General features: G+C 35.7%; 1 protein-coding gene across 1 annotated transcript; it reads left to right on the forward strand.

Annotated features, from left to right (window-relative positions):
• The first annotated feature begins 12313 nt into the window (after positions 1-12313).
• Positions 12314-13437, forward strand: LOC120857394 (olfactory receptor 6C2-like). The gene is made up of 2 exons (XM_040232833.1): positions 12314-13233; positions 13428-13437. Exons 1-2 carry the CDS (start codon positions 12314-12316, stop codon positions 13435-13437), a joined length of 930 nt encoding a protein of 309 aa, XP_040088767.1.
• The last annotated feature ends 6398 nt before the right edge of the window (positions 13438-19835 follow it).

The raw sequence follows: 19835 nt of genomic DNA on the forward strand, positions 1-19835 counted from the left end.
ACACATACTGAACTTACCAAGTTTTGCCATCAGGTTAATTTACTCAAAACACTCTCATTCATCTTAATCTAGTGACAGCTTCTTCAGAAACATCATTTAAGATCCTTCCATAACCCAGCATGCTAATAATTTTTTAAAATTTAAATCCTGGCTTCACCTCCAAATTAATTTAAATTTATTTATTTTAATTGGAGGCTAATTACTTTACAATATTGTATTGGTTTTGCCATACATCAACATGAATCCGCCACGGGTGTACACGCGTTCCCAATCCTGAAACCCTCTCCCACCTCCCTCCCCGTACCATCCCTCTCAGTCATCCCAGTGCACCAGCCCCAGCATCCTATATCCTGCATTGAACATAGACTGGCAATTCATTTCTTATATGATATCATACATGTTTCAATGCCCTTCTCCCTGATCATCCCACCCTCTCCCTGTCCCACAGAGTCCAAAAGACTGTTCTATACATCTGTGTCTCTTTTGCTGTCTCGCACAAAGGGCTATTGTTACCATCTTTCTAAATTCCATATATATGCATTAGTATACTGTATTGGTGTTTTTCTTTCTGGCTTACTTTACTCTGTATAATCAGCTCCAGTTTCATCCACCTCATTAGAACTGATTCAAATGTATTCTTTTTAATAGCTGAGTAATACTCCATTGTGTATATGTACCACAGTTTTCTTATCCATTCATCTGCTGATGGACATCTAGGTTGCTTCCATGTTCTGGCTATTATAAACAGTGCTGCGATGAACATTGGGGTACACGTGTCTCTTTCAATTCTGGTTTCCTTGGTGTGTATGCCCAGAAGCGGGATTGCTGGGTCATAAGGCAGTTCATTTCCAGTTTTTTAAGGAATTTCCACACTGTTCTTCATAGTGACTTTACTACTATGCATTCCCACCAACAGTGTAAGAGGGTTCCCTTTTCTCCACACCCTCTCCAGCATTTATTGCTTGTAGACTTTTGGACCACAGCCATTCTGACTGGGGTGAAATGGTACCTCATTGTGGTTTTGATTTGCATTTCTCTGATAATGAGTGATGTTGAGCATCTTTTCATGTGTTTGTTAGCCATCCGTATGTCTTCTTTAGAGAAATGTCTGTTTAGTTCTTTGGCCCATTTCACCTCCAAATTAAAAGTATCAAAAATGAAGCACAACAGGTAAAACAGAAGCATATCTCCAAATTAGACCTACCGAGAGAGAACATTAAGTTGATAAATTCTTACATTTTCCAGAGAAAGAATAAGTAATGGTTGCCATTAGTTTTTTAAATCCAAAATTTTCAAATGATTTATTCATTGATTCACAAAACAAATATGTATTGGGTAATTTCTTTGGGGTAGGTACTGCTTTAGACACTAGAAATAGAGAACAACCAGCAGAATTTTATTCCCATGTACCTTCAGGAGTGAACAGAAACAACACTATGTTAAAGAAAGCAAAGGTTAACTTTTTTTATGAAGGAGAATTATAAACCTTTACAATTATGGAAATAATAAATAAACACTATTTTGCTTAATATTAAAAACTAAACAAAACAGTTTGGTACAGGGACAAAAACAGACATACTGACCAAGGGAAGAGAGTAGAGAACCCAGAAATAAACTCAGGCACCTATTTTCAATTAATCTATAGCAATACTAAATATTAAAACAAAAATTATACAAATTGCATATTAAATTTTTAATAACAAGACTTTTAAATGTTATGGTAGTAGTAGTAATGCATACATGCTCAGTTTTGTCCAACTCTTTCTGACCCCATGGATTGTAGCCCATCTGACTCCTCTGTCCATGGGATTTTCCAGGCAAGAATACTGGAGTGGGTTGCCATTTCCTACTCCAGGGGATCTTCCAAACCCAGGCACCAAACTGGTGTCTCTTATGTCTTCTGCATTGACACGCAGAGTCTTTACCACTGCACCACCTGGGAAGCCTCTTAAATGTTATAAGAGTTTCCCAAAAAAAAAAAAAGAAAGAAAGAAAGAAAGAAATGAAAGGGAAAATTGTGAGAATGGATAACAACTATTATGAAGAATTTAAATATTTTGGTATTACAAAAGCCTGCCAGATGCAGACACATATATTGAAATGCCAACACACAATGTCTCTAAAATTAGCAAGCACACATCAAAAATTAAGTAAAAGAAATAAAGTAAAAACAGCCAGATATATGGAATCTTGGAAACTTACAAATGTTTTCAAAAGAAATACAAAGAGCTGTACATAAAGGTATTCCATTTTTTAATGATATAAATGGTTATATATTGGAAGAACATACACTATTTACCACATTTCCTAGAAAAAGAAACTTACACAGATTATCATCTGAAACTATTTCCTCCATTCTCTACAATTCATGCTATAGGCTCTTGAACCAGTGTTCAACATGTTCACATTTAGTCTTTTTCGACTGCTGTTTCCCTGTATTTTATATATATTCTCATTCTTTATTGAAACACTCATTTTTTCCCTTGAGTTTTTTCACTTAAAAGTCACTCAGTTTCCTTAAAAAATTAAACATAGCACACTACCCTATGATCCAACCATCCCACTTCCTGGTATATATCCAAAAGAACTGAAAAGGATCTCAAAGAGATGTGTGCACACTCGTGTTCATGGAAGCAATATTCACAATAACTAATATGTAGAAACAACCTAAATGTCTACCTACTGATTAATGGATACGTTAAATGTGGTATATACACACAATGGAATACTACTCGACCTTCAAAAAGAAGAAAATTCAGTAACATGTGACAATGTAGATGGACCTTGAAGACAGTATCTTAAGTGAAATAAACCAGGTACAGAAAGACAAAAACTTCATGATTTCATTTACATGAAATTTCTAAAATAGTCAAATTAATAAAATTAAAGACTGGAATAGTGATTATCAGGGAACAGGAATGAAGGAGTCAGGGGAATGGGGAATTATTAATGAAAAGGCATAAAATTTTAGTTAAGTAAAATTAATAAACTCTAAAGACCTACTTTACAACATTGTACCTATAATCAACAATAATGTATTCTACACTAAAAATCTGTTAAAAGGGTAAATCTCACAAACTGTTCTTACCACAATAAAAACTTCTCAGAAAATATACACATAGATATATTTTTCAGATGAGAGATAAGACATTATAAATATGATTTCAGTGAATAGCTAGATCTAAACCTTGATGCTAGTTAATATTCTTGTACATGATAACCTACCCATTATTCAGCCATACCTACTGTTACTACAGGGCTATTCCTTTCAGATTTCACATTTTTACAACATGTCTATGCTTCACCCTTGAAATTTTATGAAAGGATCATCAGAATATCTATTGTATATTTGCCAAAAAACCAAAATGCACTCAGAAAACAACACAGTAATCATAACATTGATACTATTATCTTATCATGAACAATAAAGATCTCTGGGTTGTGTGATTTTGTGATTTATAGTAAAAAATAATAATAGTAAAAATATGTCTATTTGTCATCATCCAGTTTCAGACATGATGTCCCTACAGCCCTTGGAGGTTCTTAAGGGATGAGAGCAATAAAGGTATCTTTTGTTATGTTAATAAGAAGATATGGGAAGCCCTTAGGTCACCTAAAGATGAAGCCTGGTTGCCAGGGAAATCAATCACCTAATTAGAAGATTGGAACTTATAGTCCCCAAATTGGAGAAGATCCTGCTGCTGGGAAACATTGAAGGTAGGAGGAGAAGGGGATGACAGAGAATGAGATGGTTGGATGGCATCACCAACTCGATGGACATGAGTTTGAGCGAACTCCGGGAGTTGGTGATGGACAGGGAAGCCTGGCATGCTGCAGTTCAAGGGATCGAAAAGAGTCAGACACAACTGAGCAACTGAATTGAACTGAACTGAAATCCCTCACCTCAGCGAAGAGAGAGGGCCGTCGCTGGGGATTCAGTTCAATGTACAGAGACCAGTGATTTAACCAATCAGTTCAGTTCAGTTCAGTCACTCATTCGTGTCTGACTCTTTGTGACCCCAAGAATTGCAGCACGCCAGGACTCCCTGTCCATCACCAACTCCCGGAGTTCACTCAGACTCACCTCCATCGAGTCAGCGATGCCATCCAGCCATCTCATCCTCTGTCGTCCCCTTCTCCTGCTCCCAATCCCTTCCAGCATCAGAGTCTTTTCCAATGAGCCAACTCTTCGCATGATGTGGCCAAAGTACTGGAGTTTCAGCTTTAGCATCATTCCTTCCAAAGAAATCCCAGGGCTGATCTCCTTCAGAATGGATTGGTTGGATCTCCTTGCAGTCCAAGGGACTCTCAAGAGTTTTCTCCAACACTACAGTTCAAAAGCATCAATTCTTTGGTGCTCAGCCTTCTTCACAGTCCAACTCTCACATCCATACGTGACCACAGAAAAAACCATAGCCCTGACTAGACGGACCTTAATTGGCAAAGTAATGTCTCTACTTTTGAATATGCTATCTAGGTTGGTCATAACTTTTCTTCCAAGGAGTAAGTGTCTTTTAATTTCATGGCTGCAATCACCATCTGCATTGATTTTGGAGCCCCAAAAAATAAAGTCTGACACTGTTTCCTCTATTTCCCCATCTATCTCCCATGAAGTGATGGGACCGGATGCCATGATCTTTGTTTTCTGAATGTTGAGCTTTAAGCCAGCTTTTTCGCTCTCCTCTTTCACTTTCATCAAGAGGCTTTTTAGTTCCTCTTCACTTCCTGCCATAAGGGTGGTATCATCTGCATATCTGAGGTTATTGATATTTTTGCTGGCAATCTTGATTCCAGCTGTATGTCTTCCAGCCCAGCGTTTCTCATGATGTACTCTGCATATAAGTTAAATAAGCAGGGTGACAATATACAGCCTTGATGTACTCCTTTTCCTATCTGGAACCAGTCTGTTGTTCTGTGTTCAGTTCTAACTGTTTCTTCCTGACCTGCATACAGATTTCTCAAGAGGCAGGTCAGGTGGTCTGGTATTCCCATCTCTTTCAGAATTTTCCACAGTTTATTGTGATCCAGACATCAAAGGCTTTGGCATAGTCAAGAAAGCAGAAATAGATGTTTTTCTGGAACTCTCTTGCTTTTTCCATGATCCAGCAGATGTTGGCAATTTGATCTATGGTTCCTCTGCCTTTTCTAAAACCAGCTTGAACATCAGGAAGTTCACGGTTCACATATTGCTGAAGTCTGGTTTGGAGAATTTTGAGCATTACTTTACTAGCATGTGAGATGAGTACAATTGTGCAGTAGTTTGAGCATTCTTTGGCATTGCCTTTCTTTGGTATTTAACCAATAATCACTACATAATAAAGCCTCCATAAAACCCAAAAAAGATTAGTTTCAGAGAGCTTCTGGGGCTGGTGAACATCTGGTGGAGCTGAAACGGGAAACAGGATTCTGTTCACGGAGCCAAAGAATGAATTTCACAAACCAGCAAACACTCACACAGGCAAAGTTTACGTTTAAAAGGCTAGAGATACAAAGCTCTCAGCATAGGCACTGAAAGGGGGTAAAGAGCCCCCAAAGATGGGAATAACAGCAGTTTTTATACTTTATTAGAATTGATCTGTTCATTTTTGGTTGGCTTGAGCCCAGATATGTGTAATTTTTGACCAGTCAGTTTAAATTGTGCAACATCCTGTTTATCATTTTTATAGCTTTCCTGGGTCTCCCAGTTTCTCAGTTTTTCTAGATATATCGACGCCATCCCTCGACCATTTCTCAAGACCTCCAGACCATTATTTAAGAGCTAAATGGCAACCCACTCCAGTATTCTTACCTGGAGAATCCCCATGGACAGAGGAGACTGTGGGGCTACAGTCCTGGGACCACAAAGAGTCGGACACGACTGAGCGACTAAGCACAGCGCAGCACAGATGTATGTTTAGGAGCTAATTGTCTACCTGGAATTTTTCTCCTTGATAAACTGGACAGCAGTTAATGATTGTCTTGTCCTAGGTCTGAATGTTTTATGACACTCCAGATCAGGAAGGCATTCCTCTGAACGCCTAGAAACTGGAACAAATACAGCTTTAGGCTAGTGGAGCCAAAACGCTTGTGTGTGAGAATTAAAATTGAAATTAGAAAAAGAACCAAGACTCTGACTTCTACACTGACTGTCTAACAATTTCTACATCAGTGCTTTCTCATACAAATCCTTTTTTAAATATATATATTGTGACTGTTTTCTCCCAGTCTGTGATTTGCTTTTTTATTTTCTTAATGATGTCTTTTGAAGAGCAGTTTTAATTTTTTTTTGAACTCCAGTGTATCAATTTTTCCTTTTATGGTTTGTGCTTGATTGTGTGTCCCAAGAAATTTTTGCCTAGGCACTGAATTACTCCAGTGCCTTTGTCAAAATCAACTGGCCATGTATTTCTGAATCTGGATGATCCATTTTATGTTATTTATCTGTGCGTTGATCTTTACATCAGTACCTCACTCTTTTTATCACTGTAGCTCTAAAGGGTCTTGAAACTATGTACTATAAATTCTGCAGCATTTTCTAGATTGGTTTGACTTGATATCAGCTGCTTCCCTTTCCCATATAAATTTTACATATACCTTTTCAGTTTCTCTTAAAAAAAAAAAAGCCTGTTGGGATAGTGATTGAAATTGCATTTGAATTTAGAAATCAGTTTGGGAAGAACTGACAAACAACACTGAATCTGCCAACCCATAGACGTGACATATTCCATATTTATTTGAGCCTTTTAAAGTGTATCTCAGTAATTTTTTTGGTGGAGAAGTTTTACACATATTTTCTTAAATATATTTATAAATATTTTCTGATTTTATGCTATTATAAATGGTATTTTAAATTTCATTTTCAAGTCTGTTTCTAATGAATAGAAATGCAATTTAATTTTGTACATTGATTTTGCATCTGAAATCTTATTAAATTCACATATTAGTTTAGTATTTCTTTCAATTTTTTAATTTTTTTGTAAATGCCTTAGAATTTCCTGTGTACACAATCATGTACATGAAAAACAAATCAATCATGAAATCAATCAATTGATTGAAAAATCAATCAATCATTAAATCAATCAATCAATTGAAATCAATCAATCATTCATGAAAAAAAGGCACTTCTATCTCCTTATTCCAAATATTTTTATGTATTTATTCTTCTTCTTACTTTATTGGAATAGTTGGAAACTTCAACTAGTGTTGAACTGAAGTTATGTGAGTGAATATCCTGTCTTGTTCCTAACACTAGAGGACAGCATCCAATTTTTTCACTGTTTAAAAATAATGTTAGCTGTAGGTTTTTCTTGCATGCGTTTCATCAGATTGGAAATTTCCCTTTTAGTTCTAGTTTCTGAGAATATCATGTGTGTGTGCTGAATTTTGACAGATGCTTTTTCTGCATGCATTGAGATGATTTTTCTCTCCTTTATTTTGTTAATATGATTTGTTACATTGACTGACTAATGTTAGAACTAAACTTGCATTTATGGTCCAAACTCTGCTTTGTAATGATGTATCGTTCTTTTTATATAGTTCTGGATTCAATATTTTGTTTCATTTTTACATCTATGCTCATGAGAAAGAGTGACCTCTAATTTTCCACTCTTGTAAATTCTATCTTGTTTTGGTGTCAGATCTTGTTCAGCTTGGGTGCATTTATAAGCATATACATTTCCAACATAAAAGTAAACATACTGTACACAGTGAAAACAAAACAAAAGGAGGGAAAAAAGAAAAATTCCACTACAGAAAGTCATCAAATGACAAAAGAAGAGGGCAAAAGAAAAAGAAAGGAAAAAAGGAATTACAAAGCAAGTAAAAAAAAAAAACTATTAACAAAGTGGCAATATGTCTAAATCATGGATATTTCTCAGTAATGTATGCAATAATAAAATTGAATATAAAAAAATTATAAGGGAAAAATGCCATGATTATTTCATTCAAGTGAAACACAAGAAAAAGAAAGATCACTAGCTTCCCAGGATAAAAAGTTGACTAGGAAAGGACACAAAGGAAATTTGTGGGAATATGGAAATGTTTATTGTCTTTACAGTCAAAGTAATGATTAGGGAAGTATATATTTTAAAAATGCACTAAAATATTTTAAAGGTTCCACTTATTGTATGTAAATTTTACTTCAATCTGCAACCCAGCCTTGATCTCTATTAGTCTACAAATGAGTACTTTGGCCACCTGATGTGAAGAGCTGACTCATTTGGAAAGACCCTGATGCTGGGAAAGATTGAGGGCAGGAGGAGAAGGGGGCCACAGAGGATGAGATGGTTGGATGGCATCACCGACTCAATGGACATGGGTTTAGGTGGACTCCAGGAGTTGGTGATGGACAGGGATGCTGCAGTTCATGGGGCTGCAAAGAGTCAGACACGACTGAGGGACTGAATTGAACTGAATAATTATTTAAAGGAAAAGCAGATGTGCATTCTTGAGTGTATGCAGAAAGATACTCTTATACACGTGACTTGAAGGAACATACTAGTTATTAGTATTAGTAGATTATAGTTCTAGGTATGAATCTCAGTATCTCAAAGAAATTTTTACTTTGATCCATCTTTCTAGACAGTTGTGCAGAAATATTTTCAAAAAATTTCTTGTAATTTTTTTATAATTGTAGAAAATATAAAAGATGCTAAAATGATTAAAGGTAATTAGAAACAGCATAATTATCTACAGAGTGATATTTTACAATGGTAAAACTGGAAACAGCATTTATTTACACCAATGATAAATTTGAATTTAAATGTTATTGTTACAGTAATACACTGGACTGAAATTAAATAGATTTAAAATAATGCATGCAAATAATTATTGAGACATAAATAGGCTCACACACATCTAAGTGTAAAATTGTTGTTTAGTCACTCTGTTGTGGCCAACTCTTTGCAACCCCATGGACTGTAGCTCACCAGGTTCCTCAGTCCATGGGATTTCCCAAGCAATATAACTGGAGTAGTTTGCCATTTCCTTCTCCAGGGGATTTTTCCAACCCAGGGATTGAACCTATGACTCCGGCATTGCAGGTTCATTCTTTACCACTTAGCCACCTGGGAAGCCCAAGTGTAAAATAACTGACAATCTGAGTACTACAGTATGGAAGTATTTTTCAATAATGTTCATGCATTTGTAATTATTACATGTGATACACATGGATAGATCTGCAGGAGGAAAAGTATGGAAGGACATGCTCCAAAATGTTACCTCTTATTACTCTATTTTAAGTCTTCCTTTATTCTTTTTCACTTTAATTTCTTATTGTCATATGTCTCATCAAATGCCTTAAATATATAATATATTCATTTTATAACAAATAGAAAAAGTAGAAAGAGAGACCTATCATCTTTACCTTACACAATAATTAGTTAAAAGAAACTGGACTATGTTTTGTTTTTAATTAAAATCAGTTGTCCTCCCAGTCCCTAGAGTGATTCTGTTGCTTTCCCTGTCTCTAAAGGTCATTTTCCCTCTGTTACTATATTAGTTTGTCTTGTTTCAATTACCCAAAGGTTAATTGATACAAGATGATTACACAGATGCTAAATTAGTAGTTTTTGATCCTGAGTCACCAAGGACTCTCTCTTTTATTAATTTTGTTGCAGATTCAGCAAATGAAATAAATATAATATTAAGAGAAAATCCTCTCTCTGAGCATAATAGTTCAGAACATCAGCTTGTTCAAAACTAGTAAGCGTTCCTTTGAGCCTGCTTTTCTTCACAATTATTGAAACTTTTTCTTTTTTTTAAAGCTATTTCCTAGATTTGTCTTAGCACTACATCTATTGTGAGGAAGTTGACATATCTGAAGACAAAAAGTTTTAAGGAAATTATGCATTCCCAAACCCCTGTTTCTGTAGGAGTGACCAGATTCAATTGGTGGTGTTGTTGTTGAGTTACCAAGTGGTGTCTGACACTTCTTGATCCAACAGACAGCAGCATGCCAGCCTTCCTTGTTCTTCACTATCTCCCAGAGTTTGCCCAAGTTTATGTCTATTGAATCTGGGAAGCCATCCAACCATCTCACCCTCTGTCGCCCATTCAATCAGTAGTAACCAGAAATTCTCATGCTTCTAATACTATTTGCATTATATTCAAGTTGTAGCTATAAGAATGATTAACTGCAAGAATGTAAGTATTATAAATTCTGCATTTCAGCTACATTTTTGGGGACTTGGGTAATATTGACCTCTAGTAAATTAATCTTTCCTGATTGTACAAAATTTATCAGTGGAAATTCTAATGTGGGTATCAATTAAACATCATTTTCAGAGCACTTTAATCTTGGACAGTATATAGTTATTGATAAGATTATTTTGAGCTACAAATAAATAAGAGATCATCTAAAAATAACATAATTTGTATATGACAAATTAATACACTTGGAAACTGAAAAGAAGTGGCTGAGTATGTGCTTGTCCCACGAAATTCAAGACTGGGGGCAGAGATGGAGGTGGGAAACATTGGCTTGGTTATTTAAAAAATAGGAGGAGAATGTGAAAAATCAAGAGTTTCATTTTGGATGTTTTATGTTTGCAATGCATTTGGGTATATAACTGAAGATCAATCACTTTGGAGATTAGAAGTTCAAGAAAATACCCCTAAAGAGTACATATATTAAGTAAAGCTTTAGGTAAAAACTTGCAATGAGTAGTAAGTAAATCAAAAAGATCTAATGTATGTATAGATAGTAATATTATATTATAATTATGTAAGGTGATAAGTATCCACTACATGAGCAATCATGTCACAGTTATAAATGTATCAAAGTAATACCTTATATACTTTAAGTTTACACAATGTTACATGTCAAGTTGATTAAATTTAAAAAATTCAGGAAAATGGTAAAGAAATGCTAAAAACTATCAACATAGAGTTCAGGGGAAAATAAAGAAGTGTCTAGATATTAGAAAGCCAAATGATGACAGGAAAACATGTGATATTAAAGTAAGTTATGAGAGAAATCTATGACTATTGTGTATGGTTAAAACTAGACATTTCCTATGAAGTTTCCTGAACTCTAATAGCCAAAAGAAAGTGTTTGATGAACTTTGGCACAAATTGTTTCATTAGATTTATGTTTCATTAGAAAATGTGATTACACATGTTTCCCATCCTGAACCCCCACACACACGTGTATACCTGTGGCGGATTCATGTTGATGTATGGCAGAACCAATACAATATTGTAAAGTAATTAACCTCCAATTAAAATAAATAAGTTTATACTTTAAAAAAATTTTTTAATGTGATTACAATGTATTGATGATTGAATGTATAGTCTGTCTCTAAAATAAAAATCATTGTGGACCAGGTCAATGATCATTATAATTTGTTTATTACCCATTATCAGCCAAGCACTTTTTATAAAAGTACTCTAAATATTAACTTATTTAATTTTTCAACATTACATATATATATATGTGAAGGACAATATTATTTCCACTTTGTAAATGGCATAACTGAGTCACAGTGAAATCAAGCCAATCTTGAAGAATACACTTAAGAATTTAACCTGAATTTTTTGTAGTTAGTAACATTAATAATAATATTTTGGAATGTGTCTCAACCTTAACTAAACAGATTGAAAACTAAGAATAATTGTAATGATTTTTTACATCTTTATATATTTATACCCAACACATATTGTTATTCTACACCATCTATTTGTCATCAAAATATTCCTTGTCCTCTGTACCACAGTAGAAAATTAGTGTTTTTAAACAGAAAATTATGAGATAGATTCAGGGGCATAGGTGAGTAAGAAAGAAGTTATTTAAAGGCAACATAGACTTTTAAAATTGCAATCCTTGAGCTCAGCATCTTCAGTATTGGACATGGAATGCATTTAGTGAGACAAACTATTTGTGATCAACTGTGCCAATAAAAAAATTTTAAGGAAACACATGAAGGTAAAAATGAAAGTTTGGTATTCAGTTTTAGGATTCAGTCTGTGAGCAAGAAAGAACTCTTACTCTCACAAAACATTAGCAGCTAAATCCAATATAAGGGAAAATCAAATCCAAGATATAGATAAAATATAAAGTGGAAACAAAACATAACATGTAATGAGAAAGAAGCACCAATAATATTTCACAGCATGATATAGATAAAGCAATTCTGATTTTTTAATCTCCCCTGAAATGATCAATAATACACAATTGTGGAATCTAGGATACCAGAGTACTGAAAATATTTCTGAACAAAATTTTTTAATGCCTGTGAGTTTGTTTGCATAGTTTTGCCTCCATTAATAACCACTCTATGCATATCAAATATTTCTGAATCGTAAATGCAGATCGAATAAAAGTCAGGATTCAGTGATGAGAAACCACACAGTAACAACTTTTACCCTGCTGGGATTGACTGATGATCCACAACTGAAGATTGTGATTTTCATCTTTTTATTTCTCACCTACATGTTGAGTGTAACTGGGAACCTGACAATCATCTCCCTCACCTTCATAGACTCTCACCTGAAAACTGCCATGTACTTTTTCCTACAAAATTTCTCCTTCTTAGAAATCTCATTTACAACTGCTTGTATTCCCAGATATTTGTATAACATATCAACAGGTGATAAGACAATAACATATAATAACTGTATCAGTCAAATATTTTTTGCTGATCTTTTTGGTGTAACTGAGTTTTTTCTCCTGGCTACCATGTCCTATGATCGATATGTGGCCATCTGCAAACCCCTGCATTACGTGACTATCATGACCAACATGGTCTGTAGAAGACTCATCCTTTGTTGCTGGACGGTTGGCTTGTTGATCATAATCCTTCCACTTAGCCTGGGCCTGCATCTGGAATTCTGTGACTCCAATGTTATTGACCATTTTTTCTGTGATGCAGTCCCCCTTCTAAAAATCTCATGCTCAGAAACGTGGCTTATAGAGCAAACGATCATAGTCTGTGCAGTGTTGACCTTTATCATGACCCTCATGTGTGTTGTTCTGTCGTATATATACATCATCAAGACCATTTTACAATTCCCTTCTGCCCAGCAAAGGAAAAAGGCATTTTCCACATGTTCTTCCCATTTGATTGTGGTCTCCATCACCTATGGAAGCTGTATTTTCATCTATGTTAAGCCTCCAGCAAAGGAATCAGCAGGTATTAATAAAGGTGTGGCAATGCTCACTACTTCAGTTGCTCCTATGCTGAACCCCTTCATTTACACCTTGAGAAACGAGCAAGTTAAACAAGCCTTTGGTGATGCAATCAAAAGAATTGCATTATTCTCAAAGATCTAATGGAATTTGCTAATGTAAAGGAGTCAATTTTTCATAAAAAGATCATTTGTTCCTAAGTATGTATCTTTAAGCTTTTGAATCATTTCTTTCCTGGTATGGAAACTGTTTCAGGCAGCTCTCTTAAAAAGACAGTAAGGAATGACATTACACCCTAACAAGAGTTTACCAAAGGGCTAACAATGAAATGAAAGAAGGAAAACCTACAAGTTCATGGTACATTTTGAACAGGGTAATTGTGTGATTGCTTTTTCCTTTTTTCGATTTCAAGAGTGTTTTTTGATGTCAGGCACCATTTCAAGTATTAGAAACAGAATAGAAAACCTAGAAATGTATTGCCTTTACATTTCTTTTTTATATAAATTTATTTATTTTAATTGGAGGTTAATTACTTTACAATATTGTATTGGTTTTGCCATACATCAACATGAATCTGCCACAGGTATACATGTGTTCCCCTTCCTGAACAATCCTCCCTCCTCCCTCCCCGTACCAACCCTCTGGGTCACCTCAGTGCACCAGCCCCAAGCATCCAGTATCATGCATTGAACCTGGACTGGTGATATACTTAAGAAGGGATATGTGACCAGAGCATTTGAAAAAACATAACCATCACAAGAAGCAACAATAAAAATATTTTTTTAAGTTAAAAAAAGAAACTATTACAAATGATTGTATCTTAAGATAGAAACTGAATTATAAAAATAGTCTCTTACAATATTGAATACTCTAAAAATTCCAGACTTACAGATCAATTTAAACAGAAAATATGTGCAATTAAAGTGCTAACAATTTTTCCGTGTGAATTTTTGAGGAAAACAATTATTTATGTATTAGATTGGCCAAAAGTTCATTCAGGTTTTTCCAGAACATCTTACAGAAAACTCTGAAAGAATTTTTGGGCCAATCCAATACATCAGTATTTGTTTCTACACATCAACCTTTAACAGTATGCATTGGCTGGTAAGAAAATGATTAGAAGAGGAACTTCCCTGTATTTTCATCTTTGTTAAATCATCAGTAAAGGAATCAGCGGCTACTAAAAAGTTATGACAGTGCTCACTGCCTCCTATGCTGAATCCCTTCATTTTGCTTACTTAAAAAGATTGCCAGTTACTTCTCCAGCAAAAAAAAAAAAAAAAAGTGTTTATTCAAGATCAAAAAGAACTGTGATTTGTAGTCTGCAGCTATGGTGAGCCATGTAGAAGTCCTCACACAAGAATGGGGACTTTTTTAAAGAGGGGGAAAGAAGTTGGGAGGGCTATAGTAAACAAAGAAAATATGACTTAGCATTGGCTGAGTTGTGACAGTGTCTCACAGGCTGAACTCTTGCCATGGAAAAAGAGGAAGTCTTTCTTCTTCCTGTTGGGCTCTGGGGCGGTCCTAGGACATAAGAGACCCCGTTCAGGCCTCTTGACCCTGTATTAGTTGAAATTGCATTTATTAACTTTCACAATTTACACCTTGAGAAATAAGCAGGTCAAATAAGACATCAACTACATTTCAAGGAACTTGATTGTGACATATCTCAAAAATAATTTTATATTGATATCAAGTTGAAAGAATATTTTGATGCACTGCATTTAAGATTCCCAAGTGGTTCAGTGGTAATGAATCCATCTGCCAATGAGTGGATGCAGGAGACGCACATTTGATCCCTGGGTTGGGAAGATCCACTGGAGGAGGAAATGGCAACCCACTCCAGTATTCTTGCTTGGAAAATCCCATGGACACAGGAGCCTGGTGGGCTACAGTCTGTGGTCACAAAGAGTCAGACACAACTGAGTACATCTGGATTTATTAACAATTTCATTTTTATTTTATAATATGGCTACTAGAAAATTCTGAATTGCACATATGTCTCATGCTATATTTATATTAAAAGGCTTCAGATTTACCAAACTGGTTAGTAGCAGATCCAGAATTCAAATTCTGTGTGTTTGACCAAAAATTTTGTTTTTAACTTAAGGAAGCCTTACCAGAGAAACACTTTCAGTAAGATATTTTCAAGTAACTCCTCAAGCAAACCCCACACGTATAAGCAATACATAATAAAAATGCTCACAACAAGCTTAAACTACAAAATACAATACATCTTTTTAATATAAGACTGACAATGAATAAATGAAATCAATCTATGAAATAAAAATTAAAAGAGCCATTGAATGAAAATATAAATGTTGGGGCTACTAGCATAAATAATATAGATAAGTTAACATAAATAATGGGAATCTGAATATTTGAACCATGTGGCTTCTTAGAGCAACACTCATGAGTATTTGAGGGGTTAATAAAAGTAGCAGATTGAAATGAGTTCGGGGAACTTGGGAAGCTCTTTCTAATATAGGCAAAGCTTTTTGGCAACTCATTGTTTCCATTTTTCCACAGCATTTACTCCAGTTCATTCTGCTACAAAAGTTCTGATTCTCTGGTGACTTATTTTTCTCCACAGCATTTTTGCACCTTTGCCCAATCATCTCACATTTCCTTAATTGGCCTCGTCCATGCCTTCATCCTCAGTTTGACAATGTTACCATAAAGAGCCACCTCATTGGAAAAGACCTTGATATTGGGAAAGATTGAAGGCAGGAGGGGAAGGGAGCAACAGAGGATGAGATTGTTGGATGGCATCAACAATTCAATGGACATGAATCTGAGCAATCTTTGGGAGATAATGAAGGACAGAGAAGCCTGGCATATGCCATCAATAGGGTCACAAAGAATCAGACACGACTTACCAATTGAACAACACAAGAAGTTATTAGAAACGTTCAGTTTCTAGAAATTTAGATTGCAATAATACCCCTCACCTATCTTGAGACAGGTGTCTTGGAGGAGGCCTGTATTGCATTGCAGAAATAACAGTCCCTTGCTGCTCAGGCTCACTAAAAGTTTAACAGAGGACCCAGACTGAAAAGTACTACCCCTACAGTCCTTGTTCAAAATGCCAGCCTTTTTCAGCCCTAATCAGAACTAGTCTCCTAAGTTCTTTGAAATGTCCAAAAGTGTTTTTTAAAAAACTCTAATTTCAAAGACATATATTTTGAGGTGCTTATTCTGTACCAAGCCATGTGTTATATACTTTATTTAATTAATTTTAAACTGATATAAATACAGAAAATTTCATAACGTTCACTGCTGTATGCATCACAGTGTCAAGCATCAATTTATAGCCAATATTGTCCCATCCACAAACTGGTCCATTCCTCTCAACCCCTAACTGATTATTTGAAACAGATGTACATATTAATTCATCTATAATGTTTCAGTATGTGTCTCTAAAACCGCAAATATTTTTTAAACATTCAGGTGTAATATAAAGAAAAAAATTTCACTGTGTACGGTTTGATGAATTCTTGTACGTATAGATACCCATGTAAATCTTTGTTGCTGTTGTTCAGTCATTCAGTCATGTTCTACTCTTGGCGACCCCATGGACTGCAGCACACCAAGCCTCTCTGTCCTTCACCATCTCCCAGAGCTTGCTCAAACTCATTGAGCTGGTGATGCCTTCCAACCATCTCGTCCTCTGTTGTCCCCTTTTCCTGACTTCAATCTTTCCCAGCATCAGGATCTTTTCCAATGAGTGAGCTCTTCACATCAGGTAGTCAAAGTGTTAGAGCTTCAGCTTCAGCATCAGTCCTTCCAATGAGTATTCAGGATTGATTTCCTTTAAGACTGACTGGTTTGATCTAAACATTACACAGATGCAAATATAGCATACTTTCCGAAGCATAGAAATCTCTTTCATGCCTCTCCAGATAAATATACTCCCAAATGAATCTGCTATACTGCCTTACAATGCTGAACATTATTAGTTTTGTATGTTTATGATTGTCATATGAATAGAAGCACACAGAATGAACTGGTTTGAGTCTGGTTTCATTTGCTCAACATTATGTCTGTACAGTCCAAGATGTTATGCCAGCAATAATTTATTATTTTAATTTCTAAGTTGTAGTCAATAATGGAAACATAGCACAATTCATTAATCATTAATCATTTTCTCTTAATAGAAATTCAGGCTTTTCACATATATGACTTATAAATAAAGCTGCTAAGAATTTTCTTATATTTCTTTTTGGCAGACATATGCACTCATATCTTTAGCATACAGAACTAGAAATGGAATTGATAGGCTATATGGTAGCTGTGTGTTCAACTGTCAAATAATTATTGAAAATGTTGTACCAATTTACTCTCCTATTAGCAATAGATAAAGGTTGTCATTGCTCCACATTTTTGCCAATGTGTAACTTTGTCAAACCTACTTATTTTAGTCATAACTGGGCTTCCCTGGTGGCTCAGAGGGTAGAGCGTCTGCCTGCAATGTGGGAGACCCAGGTTTGATCCCTGGGTCGGGAAGATCCCCTGGAGAAGGAAATGGCAACCCACTCCAGAATCCTTGCCTGGAGAATCCCACGGACAGAGGATCCTGGTAGACTACAGTCCACGGGGTCACAAAGAGTCAGACACGACTGAGCGACTTCACTTTCACTTTCACTTTTCAGTGATGTTGAACACCTTATCATATGCTTTTTGGATATCAGACATCCTTGCGTAAAGTGCCTACTAAAATAATTTGCCTTTTTATTAGATTTCTGTTTTTAATTTATTTTAGAAGTTTTATGAATCTTCTGTGCATCAGTCCTTTGTCAAAAATATGTATTGAAGTTCTTTTATCCTCTACTATGTCTTGATTTTTGTTTTTTTTAATGTGGAATTGAAAAAGCAGAAGTTCTTAATTTTTATGAACTCCTATTCATGATTTTATTTCTGTTGTTGATAGGGCTGTTTGTTTTTTATTTCAGAAATTTTTGTGTAACCTAATACGTGAAAGTAGGTAACAGTGTTGTAATCTATAAATTCTCTCAAATATCTCCCAAATTAGGGATAATTGCCCATCTGATATTAACTTATATCTGTGGTTTGAGATAAGGAACAATATTTTTTCTGGTGAATATCTAAGCTAACCAGCATTATTTATGGAAAAGATTAACCTTTTCTCTTTGCATTCAGTGGCAACCCTATCATAATCAATTGTTTCATAAGTGAATCTTTTTCAGATTTCTTCATTTAATTCCATTGATTGTTGTTGCTGTTGTTGTTCAGTTGCTCAGTCCTGTCTGACTCTTTGTGACCCAATGGACTGCAGCACGCCAGGCTTCCTTGTCCTTCACCATCTCCCAGAGCTTGCTCAACTCATGTCTATTGACTTGGTGATGCCATCCAACCATCTCATGCTCTGTTGTCCCCTTCTCCTCCTGCCTTCAATCTTTCCCAGCATCAGGGTCTTTTCTAATGAAACAGCTCTTTACATCAGATGGCCAAAGTATTGGAGCTTCAGCTTCAGCATTAGTCCTTCCAATGTATATTCAGGACTGATTTCCTTTAGGATTGACTGGCTTGATCTCCTTGAAGTCAAAGGGACTCTCAGGAGTCTTCTCCAACACCACAATTCAAAAGCATCAATTCTTTGGTGCTCAGACTTCTTTATGGTCCAACTTTCATATCCATACCTGACTACTGGAAAAATCAAGTGTGTTAGTCACTCAGTTGTGTCCAACTCTTTGCCCCCTCATGGACTGCAGGCTTCTCTGACCATGGGATTCTCCAGGCAAGAATATTGGAGTGGATTGCCCTTCCCTTCTCCAGAGGATCTTCCCAACCCAGGGATGGAACGCTGGTCTCCTGCATCACAGGCAGATTCTTTTACCACTTGAGCTACTGGGGAGTCATAGCTTTGTCTATATGGACCTTTTCTGGCAAAGTAATGTCTCTGTTTTTTCATATGCTGTCTAGGTTTGTCATAGCTTTTCTTCCAAGGAACAAGTGTCTTTTAATTTCACAGCTGCAGTCACCATCTTCAGGGATTTTGGAGACCAAGAAAATAAAGTCTGTCACTGTTTCCATTGTTTCCCCACCTATTTGCCAATTGATATTGTCTCTGAATCAGTACTGTACTGTTTTATTTATATTAGCCTTATAATTAGTTTTCATATTAAGTATTGTTACTCAAGGTCTTCCCAGGTGGCACAGTGGTGAAAAATCCACCTGCCAATGCAGAAGACACAAAAGATGTGGGTTCAACCCCTGATTTGGGAAGATTCCCTGGAGTAGGAAATGGCAACCTACTCCAATATTCTTGCCTGGAAAATCCTGGACAGAAGAGCCTGGCAGGCTACAATCCATGGGGTTGCAAACAGTTGGACACAACTAAGAGACTGAGCATGGATACACTCATTGTTATTCAAACAACTTTCTTCTGCTTCCTAAATATGACTTAGGTTCTTTTCAGCCCTTTGTTTTTCATAAAGCTTTAAAAATGTTGGGGATTTCTGCAAAGAAAAATTATCATTAGTGATTTTAAGATTGCACTGAATATATAGGCCAAGTTGGGGGAAATTAATGTCTTAACAACACTGAGAGTTCCAATACATTAAAACATGGTATAGAGCCAACCCACTGGTGCCTTCATTACTTTCAAAAAATTTCACAGTTTTAAGAGTGTAGAGGCCTTGCACAATATTGATAGGCATTTCATGGGATATTTTGGTAGATTTATTCCTATGTATTTAATAAAGTTTTT

The sequence above is a fragment of the Oryx dammah genome, unplaced genomic scaffold (assembly GCF_014754425.2).
Source record: "Oryx dammah isolate SB20612 unplaced genomic scaffold, SCBI_Odam_1.1 HiC_scaffold_29, whole genome shotgun sequence".
Lineage (NCBI taxonomy): Eukaryota > Metazoa > Chordata > Mammalia > Artiodactyla > Bovidae > Oryx > Oryx dammah.

What these genes read in the sequence shown, in the direction of transcription:
- LOC120857394 (XM_040232833.1), top strand. Translation starts at nt 12,314, where the DNA reads ATGAGAAACCACACAGTAACAACTTTTACCCTGCTGGGATTGACTGAT.